General features: G+C 37.9%; 1 protein-coding gene across 1 annotated transcript in view; it reads right to left on the bottom strand.

The window, feature by feature from the left end:
• ABCA7 (ATP binding cassette subfamily A member 7) overlaps positions 1-21,352 on the bottom strand; it is an 882,362-nt gene that overhangs the window by 701,275 nt on the left and 159,735 nt on the right. Inside the window, exons 9-10 of the mRNA XM_044053819.1 lie at positions 4,810-4,949; positions 4,453-4,569 (exon numbers count right to left, since the gene is read on the bottom strand). Of these exons, the coding sequence (XP_043909754.1) occupies positions 4,453-4,569; positions 4,810-4,949 (257 nt within the window). The remainder of the gene's footprint in view (positions 1-4,452; positions 4,570-4,809; positions 4,950-21,352) is intronic.

The raw sequence follows: 21,352 nt of genomic DNA, 5'->3' as shown, positions 1-21,352 counted from the left end.
TGTTGCTGAATCCAGCATTCATGTCTTTACCATTGTTTAGACAGTTTGTTGTGTCTAATTTACAAATCTGTTTGTACAAAGCTAGTGTGGGGTGTACTGGGGGGTTGTAAGTACTAGCAGTGTGTAATGAGATCATTAGGATCACTAAGAACTGGGGCATTTTACTGAATGATCCAACTACCAGGTCAAGAATAGAAGGTCCACCTAGATTAGTTTTCAAACGGGGCCCCAACCTAAAAAATATCTTGGAAGCTAACCATGGTATGTACCAGTATGCAGTTAGGTATGGTATTGTCAGATGTAACGTGCCATTATTGCCCTCACGTGTCTACAGGGTCAACCTTTACCATTAGAGATGGAGTATCAAATAAAACACAAATTTAACTGTCAGACTAAAGCTGTGATCTCTGTAGTTCTAGGTCAACAATGTCCAGCATTCTACATAGGGAAGACAGACAGGAGGTTCAGGGAAAGAGTTCACAAATACCTGTACCATATAAAGAAAGGGAGTCAAGAGAATGCCTTAAGTAGACACAAGCAGGAATACACAGACCACACATTTAAATTTAAGGCAATAGACGGTGTGAAGTCTGACTGAAGAGGGGTCCCAGAATCTTAAAAAGGTTAGAGTTATTGTGGGAACTCAGGACTACGGCTTGCACTTACCCTGGGTTAAATGAGGTTTACTCTAGTTCTTGTATCTTAAAGTTAAGAAACCTCTAGAGATGACTAACATGATGAATTGTAGGACAAACTAGCTATGTCAAATATATAACAGTTCTCAGTACAAGCTAATACATATGAACTCTTAACAGCAGTCAATTTAGCAACACATAATTCAAATGGTGGGTGCCATGTCATGATGTATAGACAGGAATGTTGTTTGTACTTCCATGTATTCAATATAATTGTTACCCTAATATTTACATATATTTTTTATTCTAATGTTCAACTATAGGATGCCATGCCGCATAAGACAGAAAAGTGTTCTGAACTTTTTTATGCATTATTATGTTTATGCATTAATACATTTTATTGCTTCTTTATACTTTACCATATTGTTATATGCATTTTAAGCACATTTATATTTTTTAATATTTTCAAACATTTTTAAAGGGTTCTTAAACATTTAAATATGTTTAATAACTGTATGTTTACATATTATGAGTATGATTTACTATGTCACAATACTGGACAAGAGAGTGTGTATACTTACTTGCCTTAAGTCCAGAGGGTGTTTTGAAAGAAACTCTTAATGGAAGTAATTATTTATCGCGTAGACCCTCATAGCATCATCAGTGTGTTGGGAATAGCCCTCAACCATTGGTTGACTAACAACATGCTTGCACATCATGGTCTGTATTTAAACACACTGGTTTTAGTGAAAGCCTTTACCTGAAGTCGTCTCACCACCAGGTGGGACGAAAAGCGCTTTGTGTTCACAGTTGTTTTATCACCCATTTCAATATATATTCTGTATTTTGTATTATTTTTTGCTTGTGCGTTATTAAAGAAATGGAATTACTGTACTTGGAGTGGACCTTCTTCAAGCTAGTGTCATAACTGCCTGGACCACATAGTCTGAGAGCTCCACCATGTCTTTTTTCATGTAGTCCAGGGAGGTGAGTCTCAGGTCATTCACACCCACATGGACAATGACAGTGTCATATTTGTTGTGGAGTGACCTGAGTGCATGTGTTGTCGGATGCTAGCACCTGATAGACAGCTGTTACCATCTCCTTATTCAACCTAGTGAGTGGGACATCTGTACGCCTCAATATTTTGAGTCACCTGTGATTCATGTACTGGGCAAGGTGTTTATCCTTAGGGGCTTATGTTGAGGGGCACACTGTGGAGATGAGCTATGTGTTCTGTGGTTTGTGCTGTGTTGTGTTGGTCGAGTGCATTTCTGTCTTAGAGGTCTCTGCTGTTTGGATAAATTTCTACAGAGTGCCTCCGTGAATGTGGGTGTGTGGTTTGTGTTTTTATGGGAGAGCTGTGATAGTGAGTGTTCTGGAGGGCTGTGTGTTCCATGTGGTGTGGTGCAGGTTTTGGCCTTCTCTTGACCAGTTACTTCGGCTTTGGCTGGAGAGTGCATAGCTTCCAATTTGGTGATAAAAGTGCATCTTCTCACAAGTCTGAGTGTTGGAAGGTAAGAGGAGAGGGTTTGTCAGTGTGCATGAGGCAGTTGCTACACTGCCTGAGAATGCCAGAGTGCACCAGGTTAATAGGAGAAAGCACAGGGAACTGCCCTTTAATCATGCCAGGAGGGGTGGTCATAACTACTAAGTACTGTAGCTATTTCTGTGAAGAATGACTAGTGCTGATGACTCTTAGGTATGCTATAATTGCTACAAAACCCTGTTGAAGTGCAAAGCAATTCGGCTATTTGTAGTGCAAGAGAGAAAAAGCTAGCAAGATCTAAGGGGAAAACCTGAAGAGCAGACTTTCTGGCACCAGTAATAGTTTTCCTCAACTCAGCGCCACTGAGCGGAGCTTAAACAAGAGCAAATGCAGGCTTTTAAACCAGAAAGTTGAAAGGGATGGAAAAAACTGCCCAAATGTTCAATAAACTACAATTTCTGGACCAGAAACCACTCCTCTTGTGGTAGATAGGCTACCTAGTGCTTACCACTCCCACTGATAAGCTAGGTTTCCCTTCAACACAGAAAAGCTTGGGGGGCTCAGAAGCTTATAAACAGTCCTGGATACAACAAATCTGCATCAGGACTAGACTAGTTACAGGAAAGGTGGGAAAAAGTGCAAATACAGGCTTTTAAACCAGAAAGTTGAAGGGGATGGAGAAACTCCCCAAACTGCCACTAAACTACAAAATCTGGGCTAGAAACCACTCCCCCTATGGTAGATAGGCTACCTAGTGCTTAACACACCTATTGATAAGCTAGAAGGCTTCCCTCCAACACAGAAAGGCTTGAGGGGCTCAGACGCTTAGGAACAGTCCTGGATACAGCAACTCTGAATCTGGACTAGACTAGTGACAGGAAAGGTGGGAAACAAGCTTAGAACTTTTTTTTTAAATACAGAAAAGCAGCTAAAACAGTAGTAAAACAATTCAAATGTAGTGCAAGTTAGCACATGAGTGTGTAGCAATATTAAAGCAAATACAGTTTAAATAAATGCAATTAAATTTAAAAAATTACTAAAAACATGTGCAGAAATCAGTAAACTAGGAAAAAATCAAAATGGATGTGCTTAGAGTATCAGAAAACAATGCCAGGAAATATATAAATAATTCAGTCGAGCAAAAATTAAAAGAGTGCAGAACTCTGAACAGTTAAAAAGTTCCCAAAAATATACTTATCAGCTCTATATTTCCAGATTGTTTGAGAAGCACACTCCGTCAGAACACAAGGAGATTCTAGTAATGGTAGATTCTATCAAAGTGTTTTTTTTTTTTTTTTTAATATAAAGTGGAAAGGGAGAAAGGAGGAACAGAATACAATTCAAGGTTCAGAAACTAAGTGGGTTGGCCTTCTCAAATGTTATCTCTGTATTAGGATAGGTAGCATGAGCTAGTGACACTAGACTGCGAGGACTGACCCAGATCAAATTTATACAGTAGGGGTGGGCAACTGCAAAGCCACCAAAGAGAAGAACAAGACACCAGCAGGGAGAGAGGGTGGGGAACTACTCACAAACATAAAATACAACTCTCAGTATGAAAAAGCAGTTAAGTAATTTGGTAAAAATGCAATTACAGTAATGAAACACTATCTAGCAATGAAACATACAGTTAAAACAGTACACAAATGCAGTGAAACAGTAGAAAAAAAGCTTTATAACAGTGCAAAATACAGTAGATTACCTGTCTAGCACAATTATAAGAGTTAAGAAGTGTAATTCAATGAAATAAATGCAATAAATAACTTATTCTGCTCTAGGAGTCTTAAAGAATTTCTGCTTTGTCCCAGTGATGAATCACCACTCCACAGCCTGGTAAAAAACAAGCATAACCCCCTGCAGACATGTTTAAATACCAGAAAAGATGGAAGAACCTAGTGATTGCATCTCTTTTCCCATTTGGAAAAGAAAACTGGTCTAATATTTCAAAAGCTTTTGACTGTGACTTCAATGGGTTTAATTTCAATCACCAATGTTTGATTACTGTGTACACAGCCATATATGTGTGCTAGATATAGATATCTACATACAGCTACCTACATCTCTCTCTATCTACATATATACATATAATAAACATATGTATGTGTGTGTATATCTCTATGCCTGTGTGTGTGTGTGTGTGTGTATATATATATATATATATATATATATATATGTATATATATATATATATATATATATATATATATATATATATACACACACACACACACACACACACACACACACACACACACACATGTACTGAGAAAGAAATAAAATATCTGAAATTAAACAAAAAGTTGTAAAATTCTACATTAAATTAATTACCTGCAAAAGTTGGATTTCCTGGCTGGTCTCCATGAACTTCCAAATCTGGGGTCCAAGTTCTTGCCAAACACTTCTGACTTCCTTAAGTACAGAGATATCTTGAAATGTCTTGTTTACCTGACAAAGTAAAGCAGACAATGTTTAGTCATGATCCATCAATTGTTCAATACCTATGCACTAATTTAGGTCAGCAATTAAGAAGGTCTCCCATCTCCAGACTGCAAAAAAAATCTTTGAGTACATGCAATTACGAGAGTTAAATCTGATAACCCAGAATAATTAGTACCACCATGACATTTACTACAACTTATGTATCACAGTACTGATAAAGAAACATCTCCAGAGCATCGAACATACCTCCTTCATTATTTTCAGTGCTGCCGCTGTATCTGGGGTATACAGTAATTTGCCTACAAGAAGTGGTTTCACTCCTCTCCACAAGATTCGGGACAAAGAGTTTGACTCCATAGTTTTAATTAGTTCTTTGCAGTACCCACCTGTGGAAAAGACAAAAATTTGCCAAATGCTCAAACAAATATATACTAGAGCTTGCTGTTGGTGTAAAATGCTAGTTCAATTTATTCTATCACAGTACATCACACTTTATCTAACAAAAACTTAATTACAGCATGAATTCTGCAACTTTCTAAAGTGAAATAAAAATAATATTGGTTTTACAGCAGAGTCAGAAGCTGCTTTTTTCCAAACCTCAGCAGCAATGGCTTACTTAGAGTTAAACAACCTAAACTTGTCAAGACTAGGCTTTTTATAAACTTGGTACAGTCAGGACACGTTTTCTAAAAAGACTAAAACAATTCTAAATTTAGAAACATACAGTTTTAAAAGTTATATTACTTTAAAAAAAGTTAAGCCACTGGCATACTCATTCTACAGAAAATTCTCAAATAGAATTGTTTAGGTGCAATAAATAAAACCTCAAAATTAGTTGTTTATAGAGGTGCTACTTCATCTAAAGTTTTACTTCCACATACATCCACTGAACAAGATATTTCTAATATTAAAGGAATGCTTGAATTCTGTGTAATTTTTGTGACTGTCATTTACCTGCATTTCCTTTGCAATATTTATTATGTAAATAGGCTTGCTGCCTAATGAATTTTCCAGGTAAATAAAATACATCTGAAATCTGAATGATGGGTGGCACAGTGGTGCACAGTTACAACTGGTGCTTTATAGCTTGGCTCTAGTTTCGCTCCCTTCTGGGATACCTTTGTGCAGTCTGTATGTCCTCCCAGGGTCTTTAACAATTCTGTTAGTGTTCTCCCAGATCCCAAACGTATGCCAAAAAGTAAAACTGCGATCCTCTCCACTGCTCACTGGTCTGTGCATGTGCATGGATGAATGTACACTACCATGCCTTTTTTTGCCTTATGCTGTGAAATATTGAAAATGCAAGTGTCCCTCCAAAGAAAATGGATAAGTAAACAAAGCTTTGCCAAATTAAAAAAAAAAATCAAAACTTTTTAAAAGATAAAAGTAACTACATTGTATTTGCCTTTTCAGTAAACTTTGGTATATAAGAAAATGCGTCTAAAACTGCATTTCAATTGTAAACAATGTGTGATTACCAACAAATGAAACATCGTTGCCTCACAACTATGTGCATTTTTGCTAAATCTAAATCTCCCTAGAAGCTGCCAAGTAAGATTGCATTGCATGATGATGCTTTATTTGGACAAAGGCTGATGAAACCTATCCTACTTCCATTAAACATGCAACTGTGGGAACAGAAAGCATCTTCCAAAATGTGAAGACATGAAAATAGATGGACTGTGTTAATTCAAGACATTACAGAAGCCATTTAACAGTTTTACTGCAAACTGTCTGCCAGAATATACGGTTAATCTTTATTAATGTAAGGATTCTAAAATTCTACTTTGGAATGAAAAAAAAAACAGAAATAAGAAATAAGCCAAGAAGCATAGTCAAATTTAGGTCTCAATTTTCTTTCTGAACATTACCTGTCTGTGAACACATTTTACTTTCAATTACCCATGCAAGCAATTCATAACTTGCATATTTTAAAATTAAATGTTTTACTCTATTTCAAGGAAACAATTTCATTATTTAATGTTAAATTAATGTGGCAGATCTTTTACTTATTAGCTAAAGGAGTTATTTTACACGCAATGTAACTGTGGGTTTCTTCCCTTTGAATTGACACTGCTGAAGCTAATTCTATCATTCACTATTTAAAGATATAATTATTTTTTACCCTTTAAAATAAGGTAGTGTTCAAGTTTGCCAATCTAATTTGGGTGGTGCAGCATACCTTAAAACTTGTGAAAGGAGGGTGTTAGTGCTAGATATTTATTCCCCAGAAAATATTGTGCGAAGATGTACACAAAAGAATTCCGGTTAAGTTTCAATTACTGTTGGTAAGACTATACTACAAGGTACCATGTTCAGTCTGAGGCGAATGAAATCCTGGGGAGACAGCAATTATAACTCTGATCTGTACAGTGTAACGCTTATTTGAGTAGGGCAGGTGTTTGGCCATTGCCCGATGCATACCATACAACTCAAAGTTAATTACTCTTTGTATTTAGATTTGTACCAGAGAAGGAAGCCAATCTTCATACTGTTGGTCTGTCTGCACATAAAATATTGATGGAGTAGAACTTAAAAAAAACATCTGTAGTCTCCGACTTTCAAGGCCACTGTTTGCTGGGACAGGATCCAATTCCCTAGCAACCACAAATAGAACAAAGTAGGTAATAGAAAATTAATAAATTAATGGAAGCAGCTTTTACATAACCTTTCAAACTAAACAAAAGTATCTCACCATTTAAGGATGTTCTCCAGCTACAAATCGGGATGCTTCACCTGACTCGCTGCTGGCCTCATGCACAGCTATCATTACTGCACCAGTAATCTGACTGATCAGAAATCACCTCATCCCCAAAACAGATGAGGCCATGGTAAACAGTCCCTGCTGTATATGTCAAAACAGATATCCATTTCATGGTGCAGTAACTGGTGAGTGCTAAAGACCATGTCTTATGCACCACCAGAAGGAAAATGTACAAGGAAAAGTGATTGCAAAATTGAGGTGGTGGTATATAGAGCACAAAGCATTAGATGCAAGGATTTCTACATGAGAAAAAAACATACTCACCCAGCATGTATCAGGCATAAAACTGGGGGCTAACTCCACTCACAATGCATGTATACAAATGAAAACAATGGACACTCAATTTTCTGTTTTCATGCGATTAATCGGGTGACAGTAGAACAACGTGAAGGAAACACCAAAGCTCATCAAAATAAGAAACAGAATGGCAGATTAACCTGAACGCATACAACTTTCTAGGACTGAACATATGTTCAAAAGTGCTCCACAGCTGAGGAAACAATCACCATACTTACTACTAAAGACTCTTGGAAGTCCTTCATGAACTGCTATACCACCAGTTACTTTCCATAAGGTAATGTTTATCATGTTTGCATTTCACTGGGATGTTTTAAGGTAATGCATTGTTTTTGACATGTTCCTCTCACTGATCTCGTCAATTCTGATGTATGCATTTTTCATAACATACTTATTATACAGTCGCTATCAGTGAATTTTACCATTAATGTAGTTAAATTGTTGAAATTGTACATTTAATTCCAACCAGTATGCTTGGCTGATTGTGTTTTTTTTAAGCTCTAAAATGCATAACATCTCCTGAAACAGGTTGCATATGCAGCTGGCTCTTGATCTGATGAAGCTCTTTGAGGAAAAGTGCATTTGAAACAGAGCTATTATAGCTTGGGAAAAGGTGCCCTTTACATTAATAACACCACTCGCTGATGAGTTTTAAACTCATGGTCCAGTGACATATGTGGTGATCCCCTCCCTCTAAAACCAACCACTGTGGTGTTCACCCACTGGCTTTAACTCAATTAAGAACAAGCTCTTTCCTATAACCTGTCACTAAACAACTGTCTACAAAAAACTCTGTTCTTCTTGGGTCTGTGACACCCAATCTTCCCAATACAGACACTGAAAGTTCAGGTTACAAAGTCCCATAAAAGCAGACATAATGAAATTCATATAAGCATAGTCCCATTAAAACAGACCTTAACTGCAGACCCGGCACTATATTACTGGAAAGTGATGTTTCATACATTAAAATACAAATTGTTTCTTAAAAATCTTTGTTTTGGTTAATCAATGTTAAAAAACAGCTGTTTTTTAAATACATCCAAAAAGTTTGTTTACTGTAAGAGGAGTTTGGACTAATCAGAAGCACATCCGATCCTGGAGATGGTAAGCAAATTAGGAAGGCCATAACACTCCTTGATTGGACAATAACAGGCTCACTCTCACTGGCTTGTTCTGATTTCTCCAAACTTCTCCCTCACTTAATATATGTAGAAATAGGCTAGCAACCACATTAAATGACTAAATCTGATTTAGTCTAATGGCAATCACTTACCATAACAATAAAATCCACTGATGAAATCAAAGAGTAAGAATCCTTTATTCCATTTGCAAATGTACATAGTTGAGAATTTTAAAAGTTAAGATTCAAGTTTTAACATGATCCACCATAAAATAATATAGCAATAACCCATGCCTGGGTATGGGTAATGCTGGATTTACCCACGGCTGGTGTGGTTTGGTCACAAGGGCGAAGCCCGTGTGGCCAAAGACAACAGTGGGTAAATCCAGCATTACCCACACCCAGAAGTGGGTTATTGCTATTATACAATGACATTTAAGAAAAAAAATAATTACTTTTCTTAAATAATGGCATTGTATAATGCCTCCTTGCTGCCCTTCTGCAGCTGTCTGATATTCTGTGGCAGTTCTGATGTACTGCGCATGCGTATACTTACGGAGTACATCAGAACTGTGGGCAAAAGCAACGGAGAAAGCAAGATCTCCGTTGCTTTTTACAACCTGTCTTGCTATGTTAAATGGGTTTAACATAGTGAAACAGCTTTAAAAAAAGCAATGGAGATGCTCTGTTGCTTTTTTTAAAGCTGTCTCGCTATGTTAAACTTGTTTAACATAGCGAGACATGTTGTAAAAAGCAACTGAGATCTTGCGTTCTCCGTTGCTGTAAAAAAAAAAAAAAAAAAAAGAGTTATACTAATGGAAAAAGTCCGGGGGACCACACCTTTTTCCATTACTATAACTCTGATTTACAACATGCACCCTGACCAATCAGCGTGCACGTTTTGGAATATTAATGAGGGGGGGGTTGTTGTATAATGATTAACGCAGCATTTTCCAACAGCTGTTATCACAACTAGCCTTTTAAAAGAATAGGCTACCAACATAACATGAAAATTAGAAGGCTCAAAGGTACAACTACTGTTTTATAGCTATAGCTAAGAAGAACTGGCTAAATAGCCGCAACAGCTGTTGTTACAATAAAAAAATGGAAAGATTGGACAAAAATCAATAAAATCTTACAAAAAAAACCCAATTAGATCCGACTAAATAGCCCCAACAGCTTTTATTACAAATACAAAGATCTAGCTTTCTGTTATGACGTCTAAAGTTACCAACAGCTTAATCAACGGATTATAGGTTATGTCTCAGAAATCTGTAATAATAAAAAAAAAAAAATCTATATATATACTGCTATGTAAAGGTGGAACATTAACAGAGTTGTCGAGCTTTTGTCCCACTGCCATTCTCTACTCCTATCCAAAATACTCAAAAAATGCATCAAAGCACAGCTTGTCAAGCATCTTTCTGACAATTTCTCATCATCGTGGCTTAAACCCAGCCATACTACTACTATTCTTCTCAGGTTTATCCATCTCATTAATCACTAATGGGACTCTGGTAACTTTGTCTCAGCTCTCTTTCCTGATCTGTCTAAAGCTTCTGACAGAGTATCCCATCAGAAAATACTATGCAGGTTGTCCTCAACATGGTCTTAATACTCTCCTGATTCCGTATCTCCCTATCAAACTAAATCACAAGCAGTAAAGTGATTCTCATTTTTTCCCCATTTCCATCAGGGTTTTCCAAGGATCTATTCTTGGTCCAATATTGTTCTACTGAAAAGGGAATATTTCCCAGTTAACAAAAAGCAAACAAATTTAATCTATTTATGCTGAGAATGCAGACTAACTACCACTACAAAGACAGAGGGAATAAATGTCATGCTGCAGTATCGGCAGTCTGGGGTCTCCTACTGTAATAATTCCCACAAGGCATTCCAACGTAACAATCACATGCCTTGCCAAGTCCATCAAACACAAGTAGACATGGCAGGCAAATTCCCACAACCACTCCAATATCCATGCAAGGAGAGTTAATCCACTATTCCACAGCATGGACAGAAGCCATACTGGTCATCCTGAATCAGAAGCTAGACTTCTGAACAAAGTCTCCTTTCCAGCACCATGGTACTTATCTTTCCAAGCAGGCAGCAGATTATGATCTCTCTATAAATGGAATGCATCCTCCTGTACCCCCTTTCTGAAAAAGGATACCATGACTCCAGCTTGCCAACAGAGGGGTACTATCCCAGGAAACAACCTAACAATGAAGAGGCATGTTAACACAATAACACAACAATGTTTTGCACCTTCAGCATTTCTGGACAGCTCTCCTCCACTCCCGTAACCATGCAACAGCAGAACTATTTAATTACCGCACAGTGACCTCATCTACCAAAAGGGATCTAGTTCTACCAGCTGTTCTGGTACTACCTCCTCAAATTAGGACATGTGCGCTGGATTCAAGAGTTCCTCAAAGTGGTCATTCCATTTCTTAATGGTAATTTCTCATCTTCTGTTTCTCAAACATTGCGGAGAATGGCCTCTGCAGTATTCACTTTTGCTTCCGAACTGCCAGATGGTTATCCATAGCATCTTTGAGGCCAACAAAAAGTGATTTTCCTAGCCTTACCAAATTCCTTCCACACCTATGCTATCACTTTAATAGGTACAACAGCTACTGTCTTCCTGGCTCATCAGTAACTTTCAGGCAAATCAATGTACTCTCCTGCTAACACTGCATGGAAGGCCTTTATTAACCTGACTACCTCACTGGTAGTGTCTTAAGGGCTAAGGTCATGACAACTGCTGGCTGCCTTTTTGCTACAAGCTCCTTGCTACTTTCTCAACCACTGAAGTAGACATGGCCGGTCTTGAACTTGGTCCATTAAGACTCCACCTTATCAACTTCTATCAGTAAGTTCCTCTAGAGGTGGCAGCTGAACTTGGCCCATAAATAGGGACCAGCTAGGCCTTCCCAGAACACATGCGCTACACATTCAGGTTTCATGGCTCTGTCCAATAACCACTTTTTATTATCTAACTCACCACAAAATGGTGTTCAGCTGACAGCTCAGAACCTCAGCTGACCCAAGTGTCTATGATAGTATTCAAAGTATTTTTCATGATTCTTAGTTGTTCCTTATTTCCTTCATTTTTTAACATCTTCCTCTGCGTCCCACATTTACTAACCTGCAGTTATTTTACAGTCATAAGTGGAGTCCCTCAGGAATTGGCCCTTGGACTGCTTCTTTTTGCCATTTACTTCTCTGAAGTCAAGGCCAGTGATAGTGATCTCTAAATTTGCAGATGATTGCAAATTAGGAGCAGCCATTGAATCCCACACTGACACAAATGTTCCCCCGGAAGACCTGAGACAGAAACAACTTGTGTCAGAGCCATGGACTAAAACTAACTGCCAAGAAATTCATATAAGTATATTTCAGGAAGTCAACCACCCCTGGTAACTATCATATTATTATTTATTTATTTTTATTTGCATTTGTTTACCGGGATGGCCCAGCTGGGCCAGAAGTGCCCATTTTCAGTGGAGTCCAAGGAGAAAAGCTCCACATACATGACATTTCAAATACAATACAGAATTTACATTAATAAAGACATTTAGTACATATTATTAGCAGCTTATGCAATTGGTGAAAAAAACGGTACACAAGTAATAATTCTCAAATCAGATATTATACAAGCAATACAGAGTATATAAATGAGAACATTCCATATAAGTAGTTTTCAGCAAGCAAAATGTATATAGGACATTTCATGCAGTGTGTGCAAAGCAGATATAGGAATTAGAGAGAATAGGTACTTAAACCTTTCACAGGTGTAAGTGGTGTAATAACTGAGCAATAGGCTATACGAGTCCTGTTGCAGGAATCAGCAAAGTCAGTGGATATTGTTGCAGATATAAGTCGTGGTATGATATTAAGGTAGGCTGCAAGAGTACCTGAATGTCTCGTCTGGTTCAATGGTAGGTCTACAAGTGTTAGGAAGAGAAGGAAGTAGACAAGAGGGATCAGTGGTAGAACAATGAGGGTTAGTGGAAGAGGGAAATGGAGAGGTGGAGTAAGTAAAAAGACAGGTGGATGTAAAAGGAGGATCGCAGAGTAGTAGAGTGGGGGTGAGAATAGTTGTGATGGTTGAAGTTAGGTTATATAAGAGATGTGGTGTTAGCACGTGCACAGCCAAGATGAGGAGAGGTGTTGTTTCAGATACATCTTGAAGAGGGTTACTGAGCGGGTGGATCTAAGTGCTGAGGGGGGAGGGAGTTCCAAAGTTTTGCAATGGTAAAAAAGTAAAGCATCTCAACAGCCAAAAGCTTTGAGTTTTTCTACATTTACGAGTAGTTTTTGTTGGATTGGAGTGGTCTGTTAGGATGGTATAAAGTAAGTACAGAAGACACAGCAGGGACATGGATGGATTATGAATGAGTTTGTGAGTTGTAGTTATTTGGATAAAGGTGAGATAGTTGGGGAGTTCAAACCATTTTAGGTTGTGTAATGATAAGCAGTGGTGGGATGAGTAGGCGGCATTAGTTACAAACTTAGCAATTTTGTTGTAGCACGAGTGTAGTCTGGACTTTGGAGAGGACTGAATGTTGAAGAGGAGGGGGGCACCATATAAAAGAGAGGACAGAATGTTGGTGAAGAGGGGGTCACCATATGAAAGAGTGGGTAATAGAAAAGAAGAGGCAAGAGAAAGTCAGGCTGATGCATTGAGTAGATGTTTGTGTCAGTAGAGAGTGCCAAGCTTTTAATGCGTCTTTTTGACATTGGACTGTATGTGCAAGGCGAATATGAGGTTTTCATCTATGATGACACCTAGGAGTTTTGTGCTAGGTACAATGTCGATGGTGGTACCATTTAGGGATTGAATAGTGAAGTTCTCTTTTTGTAGGGGAGTGGACTTTTGGGGGGCAAAAATTACTAGTTTGGTTTTGTTGGGGTTCAGGGCAAGAGGACTATTATGCATCCAAATTTCAGTGGAGGTGAGGGGGCTTTGGGTGAGTTTATGTAGTTCTGGGAGTTGTATGCAGTGCAGATGATACTGGAGTCATCTATGTACTGGATGACTGAGCCTTGAGACAGGGCGATGTGGAAATTATTGATAAATATGTTAAACAGAAGTGGGCCTAAAATAGAGCCTTGAGGAACACCAATGGTGGTGTTTAGGAAAGGGGAGCAAGAGCTTTGCCATATAGTTGATCGTTTCCTGTTAGTGAAGCAATTAGTGAACCAGTTTAGAGTTTGAGGTGGGGTACCTATGTTAGAGGGTTTCGTTAGAAGGAGAGAGTGGGATATAGTTATTAAAGCTTTAGAAAGATCAAGAAATAGTGAAGATACGATTTTACCAGTGTCACAGGCTCGGTTGACAGTGTCCATGAAGGATATGAGGGCAGTGGTGGTACTATGGCCTGGGCTAAATCTGTGTTGGGTGTGGGAGAGGATATGGTTGGGAGTCATATGGTGAAGTTGAGAATGAATACATGTTTCTAGAATCTTACAAATCAGTGATAGTATAGTAATGGGACGGAAGTTGGTGGTGTTTATGTTGGGGCCTCCCTTGTGTAAAGGACTGGATATAAGCTTTTTTCCAGATGATGGGCATATAACTGTAGGATTCTTGGATAGATCAGTTGAGAAGTATGCTGATAGTATTTGGCGGGTACACTGTCAGGGGGAAGATGTGCATGGTTTGAGTTTTAGAAGCAATGTTTTAATAGTTGTGGTGGGTATAGGTGACAAGCCCAGGCAGAAATTTCCTCAAGAATTGGGATGTTATTGCCTGGGAGAATGTAAATAACTATCACACAGAAGTTTTGTGCATCATATTGACAACACACCCCTTAGAGCTGACCCATTAGTCAGGGAATTGAGGGCACACAGACAGTAATCTAGCCTTTGGCCATCGTGCGTCTACAGTAGTGAGGAAATCATTCTATGTTCTATATTCCAAGGAAGTCATTGTCCCGCTGTATTCTGCATTCAACAAACCTATCATGCAGTACAATGCCCACTTTGGTACGTACCTAGCCAGGCATATCCAACAACTGGAACGTCCACACAAAGGTTCCTCACTAAAAGAGTACAGTGCATAAGTAAAATGTCCTATGCAGACCGCCTCAAGGCCCTATCCCTGTATTCCATCTCCTACAGGCTATTGAGGGGAGATCTATATCAAGCATACAGGGCATTGTCAGGCCTCACTCTGAAGGACCTCCTGCATATCCACAAAAAAACTGCACCAGAATCAACCATTCTAAAGAATTAGAGCCTGCTGGAGAGACGGGTATGTATCCCAGGGATTACCCCTGTCTGGAACAGGCTCCACATCCAAGTGAAGCAGAGTTCCTCTCTAACCCAATTTAAGTGCAACTTGGACAACTGGATGGGGAACATGAAATTCATCCCTGGTTTGGCACCTATGTCTGTAATAGACACAGGCAACCTGTAAATGGTTCCTCTCCCAAGTCCCTCCTTATGTGTACTAATCCTGAATTTAGTGTGTGTGTGTGTGTGTGTGTGTGTCTCTCTCTATATTAATATATATATATATATATATATATATATATATAGAGAGAGAGATATATATATATATATTATATACACACACATACATACATACACACATGGGTATTTCATGCTGCAATTTTCTTCAGTTTCTCATACAAATGAATGCACAACACTGTTACTATCAAATGTCAAAAACTCATATCACATAACAATCCACTTCCCATCATAACTACAGAAGTATTTAATATATTACACCATTCTCTGTCAAGCAGGTTGTCAGAAGCCACAGATAACAGAAGGATTAAACTGCATAATTCTCAGGTCAGCCATGATGAGGAAACTCCTGAGCAGGTTATAAATGACATTTCCTGCTTTGGAGTCAAAGATATTTCTTCTTTGGTGTAATTCTACTTCAAAAATTATTCCCACAGATTAAGAACAAAAAAAAAAAAAAAACTAATGGGGAAAACACAGAAATGTCACCTGGTGAGCTAACACTCATTCCCTTCCTACTCTTTACATCCATTATCACATTAACCATGTTCATAAAATGTTCATAATATAAAATATCCTTCTGGACAACAAACTTCTCCAACAGGGTAATAATGTGTGAGGACAGCCCAATAAAGAGAGGTCTGGTCCACTGCCTCAAAGCAATGTACTACAGCACAGCAAACTAAGGAAAAAGAAGAGTCTCCCATTTTCCTTATGATTGCCAAATGTGGATGAAATTTGAGGATAGCAAGCATGAAAAAAATAATATAAATAAAACTTAACTGATGAAAACAACTGCAGCAATACTTACAAACACCATTTTACTATTTCCCTTTGCCTTAAGTGCAGTTCTTAAACAAAAAAAAGCACGTTAAAAAGCATGGAGAAAATGAAAATTACTGTTGTACCAGCAGCTGCAGTTTTTACAAGGGTGTGTGTGTGTGTGTGTGTGTGTGTGTGTGTGTGTGTGTGTGTGTGTGTGTGTGTGTAAGCGCATGAGAGTCTGTGGCTCTGCATTTGTTTGTATATGTGTGTCCTTGTGCATGCATGCATCTGACTTTCTGTATGTGTGTGAAGCTCTCTTGTCTCTAGGTTTGTATATATGTGGCTGTGTATGCAGGTGTGTACATCTGTGCAGATGTTTATAAATACTTATATAAATTATATTTTGGATGCAACATACTTCTTCCAACTACAATTACACATCTTACAACAACTTTGAAACATATGGCAGGGGAACTATTTAACATTAAACATTCAAAAAATATGTAGACACTACTAATAAAACAAATACAACACAATTTAACAGACAACTCATTTTCTAAGTGCAGCAATGCTTTCCAGAGAGGAAGTTACAGGGAAATAGACCACACCTTGGGGTATAGGGTGGTCAGATACAACCTCACAACACCCCTTGGCATTCTGTTATTTCCTTGTAATGCCCACTCTTGCTGGGCCTGCTAAATCTCTTGGCTAAGCTTGTTTGTATGTGGCATATCAAGTTATAGTCATAACCTTCCCTCACCATTAGAAGACAAAAATTATCTATTCTTATTGGAACATTACAGTTGTTACAGTCAAAAATGTACACTGAAAAATTTTACACACATTTTTAAATACCATCTACATCTTCATAATCTTAAAATCTAACAATCCAATTCCAGTGTTTGTAATTTTACTTGCTTATAAATTCTGTACATTACCAAATAACCTCTACATTAAAATACAATCAGTAACTCCTTAACTGTCATATAATTTAATGTATAAAACATACTTTTCGATACTTCACCTTTATCATACTGAAAACAGTTATGCCGGTCTGGGTCATTATTCAGTGCCCCGATTTTTCTGCATCATTCACAATCTAAAACTATATAGCACAGGACTTGTAAAAATTCAGAATGGTTGTGGAAAAAAAAGTAAATCTTTTATTTTTTTAAAAAAGAATACTCAGATTACAAATCTGTATGTTTATAAATTGATGAACTGTCCCTGATTTTAATCAAATTTGGGTAAGTTGTATAACTCTCCTCTATCTGTTTCCTTGTAACGAATTTGGAGTATTTACTATTCCTAATGTTTTCTCTCTCTCTCCTCCTCTTTTTGGCACTTTTTGAGTGGTCTTTTAATAGACAGCAAACAAATTTCATGTATATTTTTCCTTAAAATTTCCCTTGTAGATTACTCATTCTTTTCATTAACTTTATCACGTTGGTTGTGAATATGAAATAAATTTTTCCCTATTTCTCCAAAAAGACTTTCATTATAATTCCATTACCTTGTTTCCTGTTCTGAAGCCAGAAGTCTGACAGACTGCACAAAGGATTAAAGCTCTGAGCTGCTAATAAGCTGCCACTTGTAATCAAAGGTATGTTATTAAAATACTTGCATATAAAGAAAAAATAAAACTGAACTGATGAAAAAAACTGCAGCAACTGTTACAAGCACCTGACATTTCCCTTAATCTTGCTAAGTACGGCAATTAAAAAGCATGCTAAAGAGCCCAGAGACTGAACTAATGGAATTTACTGCAATACCAGCCGCAGTTACAAGCACGTGTATGTGGGGGGGGGGCTGCACCCCAGCCAAGTCCGTTTGCCTACAGTGCAACTCTGAACAAATCATTATGCTCCCTGAAAAGGGGCACTTTATCCAGTGGGCTTCCTGGACAAAAAGCAATATAAAATAAAAAAAATTGCAAATATTCTCAAAGTATTTTATTGCTCCAAGTTCTCTTAAAATAATTCAGGGAATACACTTTGAAAACACGTCTGGTAGCATTTCAACCCACAAACATTATTTAATTAGTTATATTCTGTGGCCCAAATTTCTGATCTCTAACTGATTAGACTACAGATCTTTGGTATTTGTGCAATCAATAGTGATTTAATGTTGTAATTACCATAATAAGAATTGCCAGAATGAAGCAGTTCATGAACTTCTTTGAGTCTCAGTTTTAAGTGGTCACCCCAGGAACTGCTGCATGTAAATAACACACCCTGATGCTTATAAACATGGACTTGTTTTATGTCCTTATAATTTATGACCATCTTTTTTTGCTACTTGGAATACCATTAACTATCTTCGCTGTACTGACTTTAAAATTATATTTAGATATTTTACATTCCAAATTTTGGGATGGTCTTTTTAACAAATTAAATCTTTGTGTGAGCACTAACAAAACCAAAACATCGGCACAAACAAGCAGTGGGATTTTTTTCTCAGTCTTTGCTAGGTCTACTTTTTCTTTAGCCAATTCATCTACAATATTATTAATGCATATAATAAATAAAATGCAAGAGTGCATCAATATTTTATGCCTTTATCAATCAGAATCCATTTGATGTATCCATGTCTTTATGTTGCTTTAATTCTTAATTACTGCTGTAGTGGCCTTAATTACAGCAAATAGTTTATTCCATTTTTTTCTATTAACTGCCACAGCCTATGCCTGTCTAGGATATCTAAAGCAACTTTTGGCTCTATAAATTCAGCAAATATGTTTTTTTTTAATGAATATCAAATGCTCCTCAATTAAATGGTGTAGAGTATAACAAGCTCCAAGAGAAGACTTGGCTTCTAAGTAGCCATACCATACGAATGTCAATTCTACCCTATTAACGTTTTGTTTTAATTTCTCTACCACGATTTGGGGAAAGATCTTTAATGAGAAAGCCAATATCATAATGGATCTATGCAGCCAGGGATCAAACTGTCGCATTTTTATGACCTGGAATTATAAAAACATTATTCCAGGTGTAAAGAGGTTTTAAATGATCCCATCATCTCTAATCTGTACTGCATCCAATTATGCTTACCAGATGAATTGAAAACAGCTTTCTGTTTTTATTAATTTTCTGAACACAATTTGTTTCTTTCTAATCAAAACCGAATACATTCCTTTCGAATTACTGCCGCAACCCATCTTTTCATTGCACGACTTTCCGTTACTTGCTCAACACTGACAAACCAGTTTCTACGGCTTTACATTTTTCCACACATTTATTCATTAACACAGCATTGTTATTGGGCACGGTCTGTCAAATTTTGTTATATAGTACAGTTAAACATCTGCTTTCATAGCTGTCCCTTTAACTCTCACAATGATAGCAACTCCTCCTATTCCATTTATTGCAGTCTTTATTTGGTCCATTATTGGTCTGCCCCATTCTTATAATTCCCCCTTCTCTTATTTTTCCTTCTTTATATCTTCCAATCATTCAGTGTTTTTGCCCATTCACTATAAAAGTCTATTGTTAATGGGAAAAGAACATACTCTGGCTTCACCTCAATTTCTAAATTATATCTTCAAACCTTATATACGTAATAAAGTAGTCAACTACAAAATTCTAATTACTTGAACAAGAGGTTTATTAACGTTCCATGTGAGTTGTTCATCTCGCCTTCATTCTTAGAGATGGGTTCGGAGCCGATCCTTGGCTCTGAGTCGGCCCCTACTACAAAGCTCGAGGTATTCAGACAGCTCGAGGCCAAGTCCCTATCCCATGATGCGCCTAGAGTTACCTCAGATCATGTTTGCTGCGTATAATACCACCATGTGTCATTCTATCACTCTTTAGGAGAAACCCACATAAAGACTGAGCAGCCAGGAAAAATCTAGTATTGCGGTCCTCGAAAAACCTTGGAGGGAGAAGGAGGGTGGGAAGTAAGAATAAGATCATAGATTCATAGGTGAGATAAACTCACATGGAATGTTATGGCGAGTATATAACTTCATGTGAAGTTGTTCCATCTCGCCGTTAATTCTTACAGATGGGTAGCGTCCCAAGCACCATCTTTCTCGGGTGGCTCATCGGAGTATGTTGTTTAAGACAGTGGACCCAAAGGAGGCCCTGTCCCTGGAGGCCTTGTCAACTTTGTAATGAGTGATAAAGGTATGAGGTTTTGACCAAGTGGCTGCTGCACAAATGTTGTCTATAGGAAGCCTAGCAGAAAAAGCAGAAGATGTGGACACTGCTCTGGTAGAATGAGCCTTAATCTTGTGTTGTAAAGGTTGATTAGCAGCTGAATAAGTAAATGTGATACAATCAGATAACCATTTAGACAGTGCTGTTTTTGCCACTGGCATACCTTTACTGGAATCTGAAAAGGAAACTAAAAGCGGTTTTGATTTTCTAAAGTCTTTTGTTCTATTGAGGTAAAATCTGTGCTGCCTATGAACATCAAGCTTGTGCAGCATATACTCCAAGTTGGTGTGTTTAGGAAAGAACACTGGCAAATCTATGATCTGGTTAAGGTTATTTTCAGTACACACTTTGGGTAAAAATGACTGGCTTGTTCGCATGGACACTATCAGCATGGAAAATCAAATAAGGAGGCTTTATGGACAGGGCCTGAAGCTCTGACATTCTACGGGAAGTGATGTCTTCCATGACAAATATTTCAAATTGCATGATGAAGCTGGTTTGAAAGTTGCGAGAATAATGGAGTATAAGGGGATTTTCACAGGTGGTCTGAGATGAAAGGTCCATTTGAGAAATGCTTTGGGTAGTCTGTGTGACATTATGTTTAATCCTTCAAAGCCAAGGTGAAAATTAAATTAGAGCTAGCAGCAAGTTGAACCCGAACTGTTGCTCCTGCAGCTCCTTTATTGAAAAGCATAGTCAAGAACTCTAATATGGAAGCAATAGGGGCTTGGTAGGGATCAATGTTATTTTGAGAAGCCCAAATAGAAAATCTTCTTTATTAGCGAAGATATAGCTTCCTAGTAGAGGACTTATAAGATATCAATATCTGCTGCATTTCATTTTAGAGGTTATGGAACCTGGCTATGCTGGGAATTGGAGCAGCCAAGCTGTCAATTTCAGGGACTGAAGAGAGGGATAAAGAGCCCCCGACGAATGTGTCAAAAGATCTGGAAGTGGGTCCAGAATCCAAGGGTCTTCCAACTGATGAAGTCGAAGAAAGGGGAACCAAATTTGACGAGGCCAATGAGGGGCTATTAGAATGACGGTCCTTCCCAGTGCTTTTGCTTTCTGCAATACTTTGGGTATCAAGGGAATTGGTGGGAATGCAGAGGAGACCTGGAGGCCAATCATGTACGAGTGCATCCCTTGGGGCTTCTCCCGGATGGGGAAATCATGGCAAAGTAGCTTCTGCATTTTGTG

The sequence above is a fragment of the Protopterus annectens genome, chromosome 13.part0 (assembly GCF_019279795.1).
Source record: "Protopterus annectens isolate FY-2018-M chromosome 13.part0, PAN1.0, whole genome shotgun sequence".
NCBI lineage: Eukaryota > Metazoa > Chordata > Ceratodontiformes > Protopteridae > Protopterus > Protopterus annectens.
The sequence above is the reverse complement of the archived record's forward strand: the minus strand, read 5'-3'. Positions and strand labels throughout refer to the sequence as shown.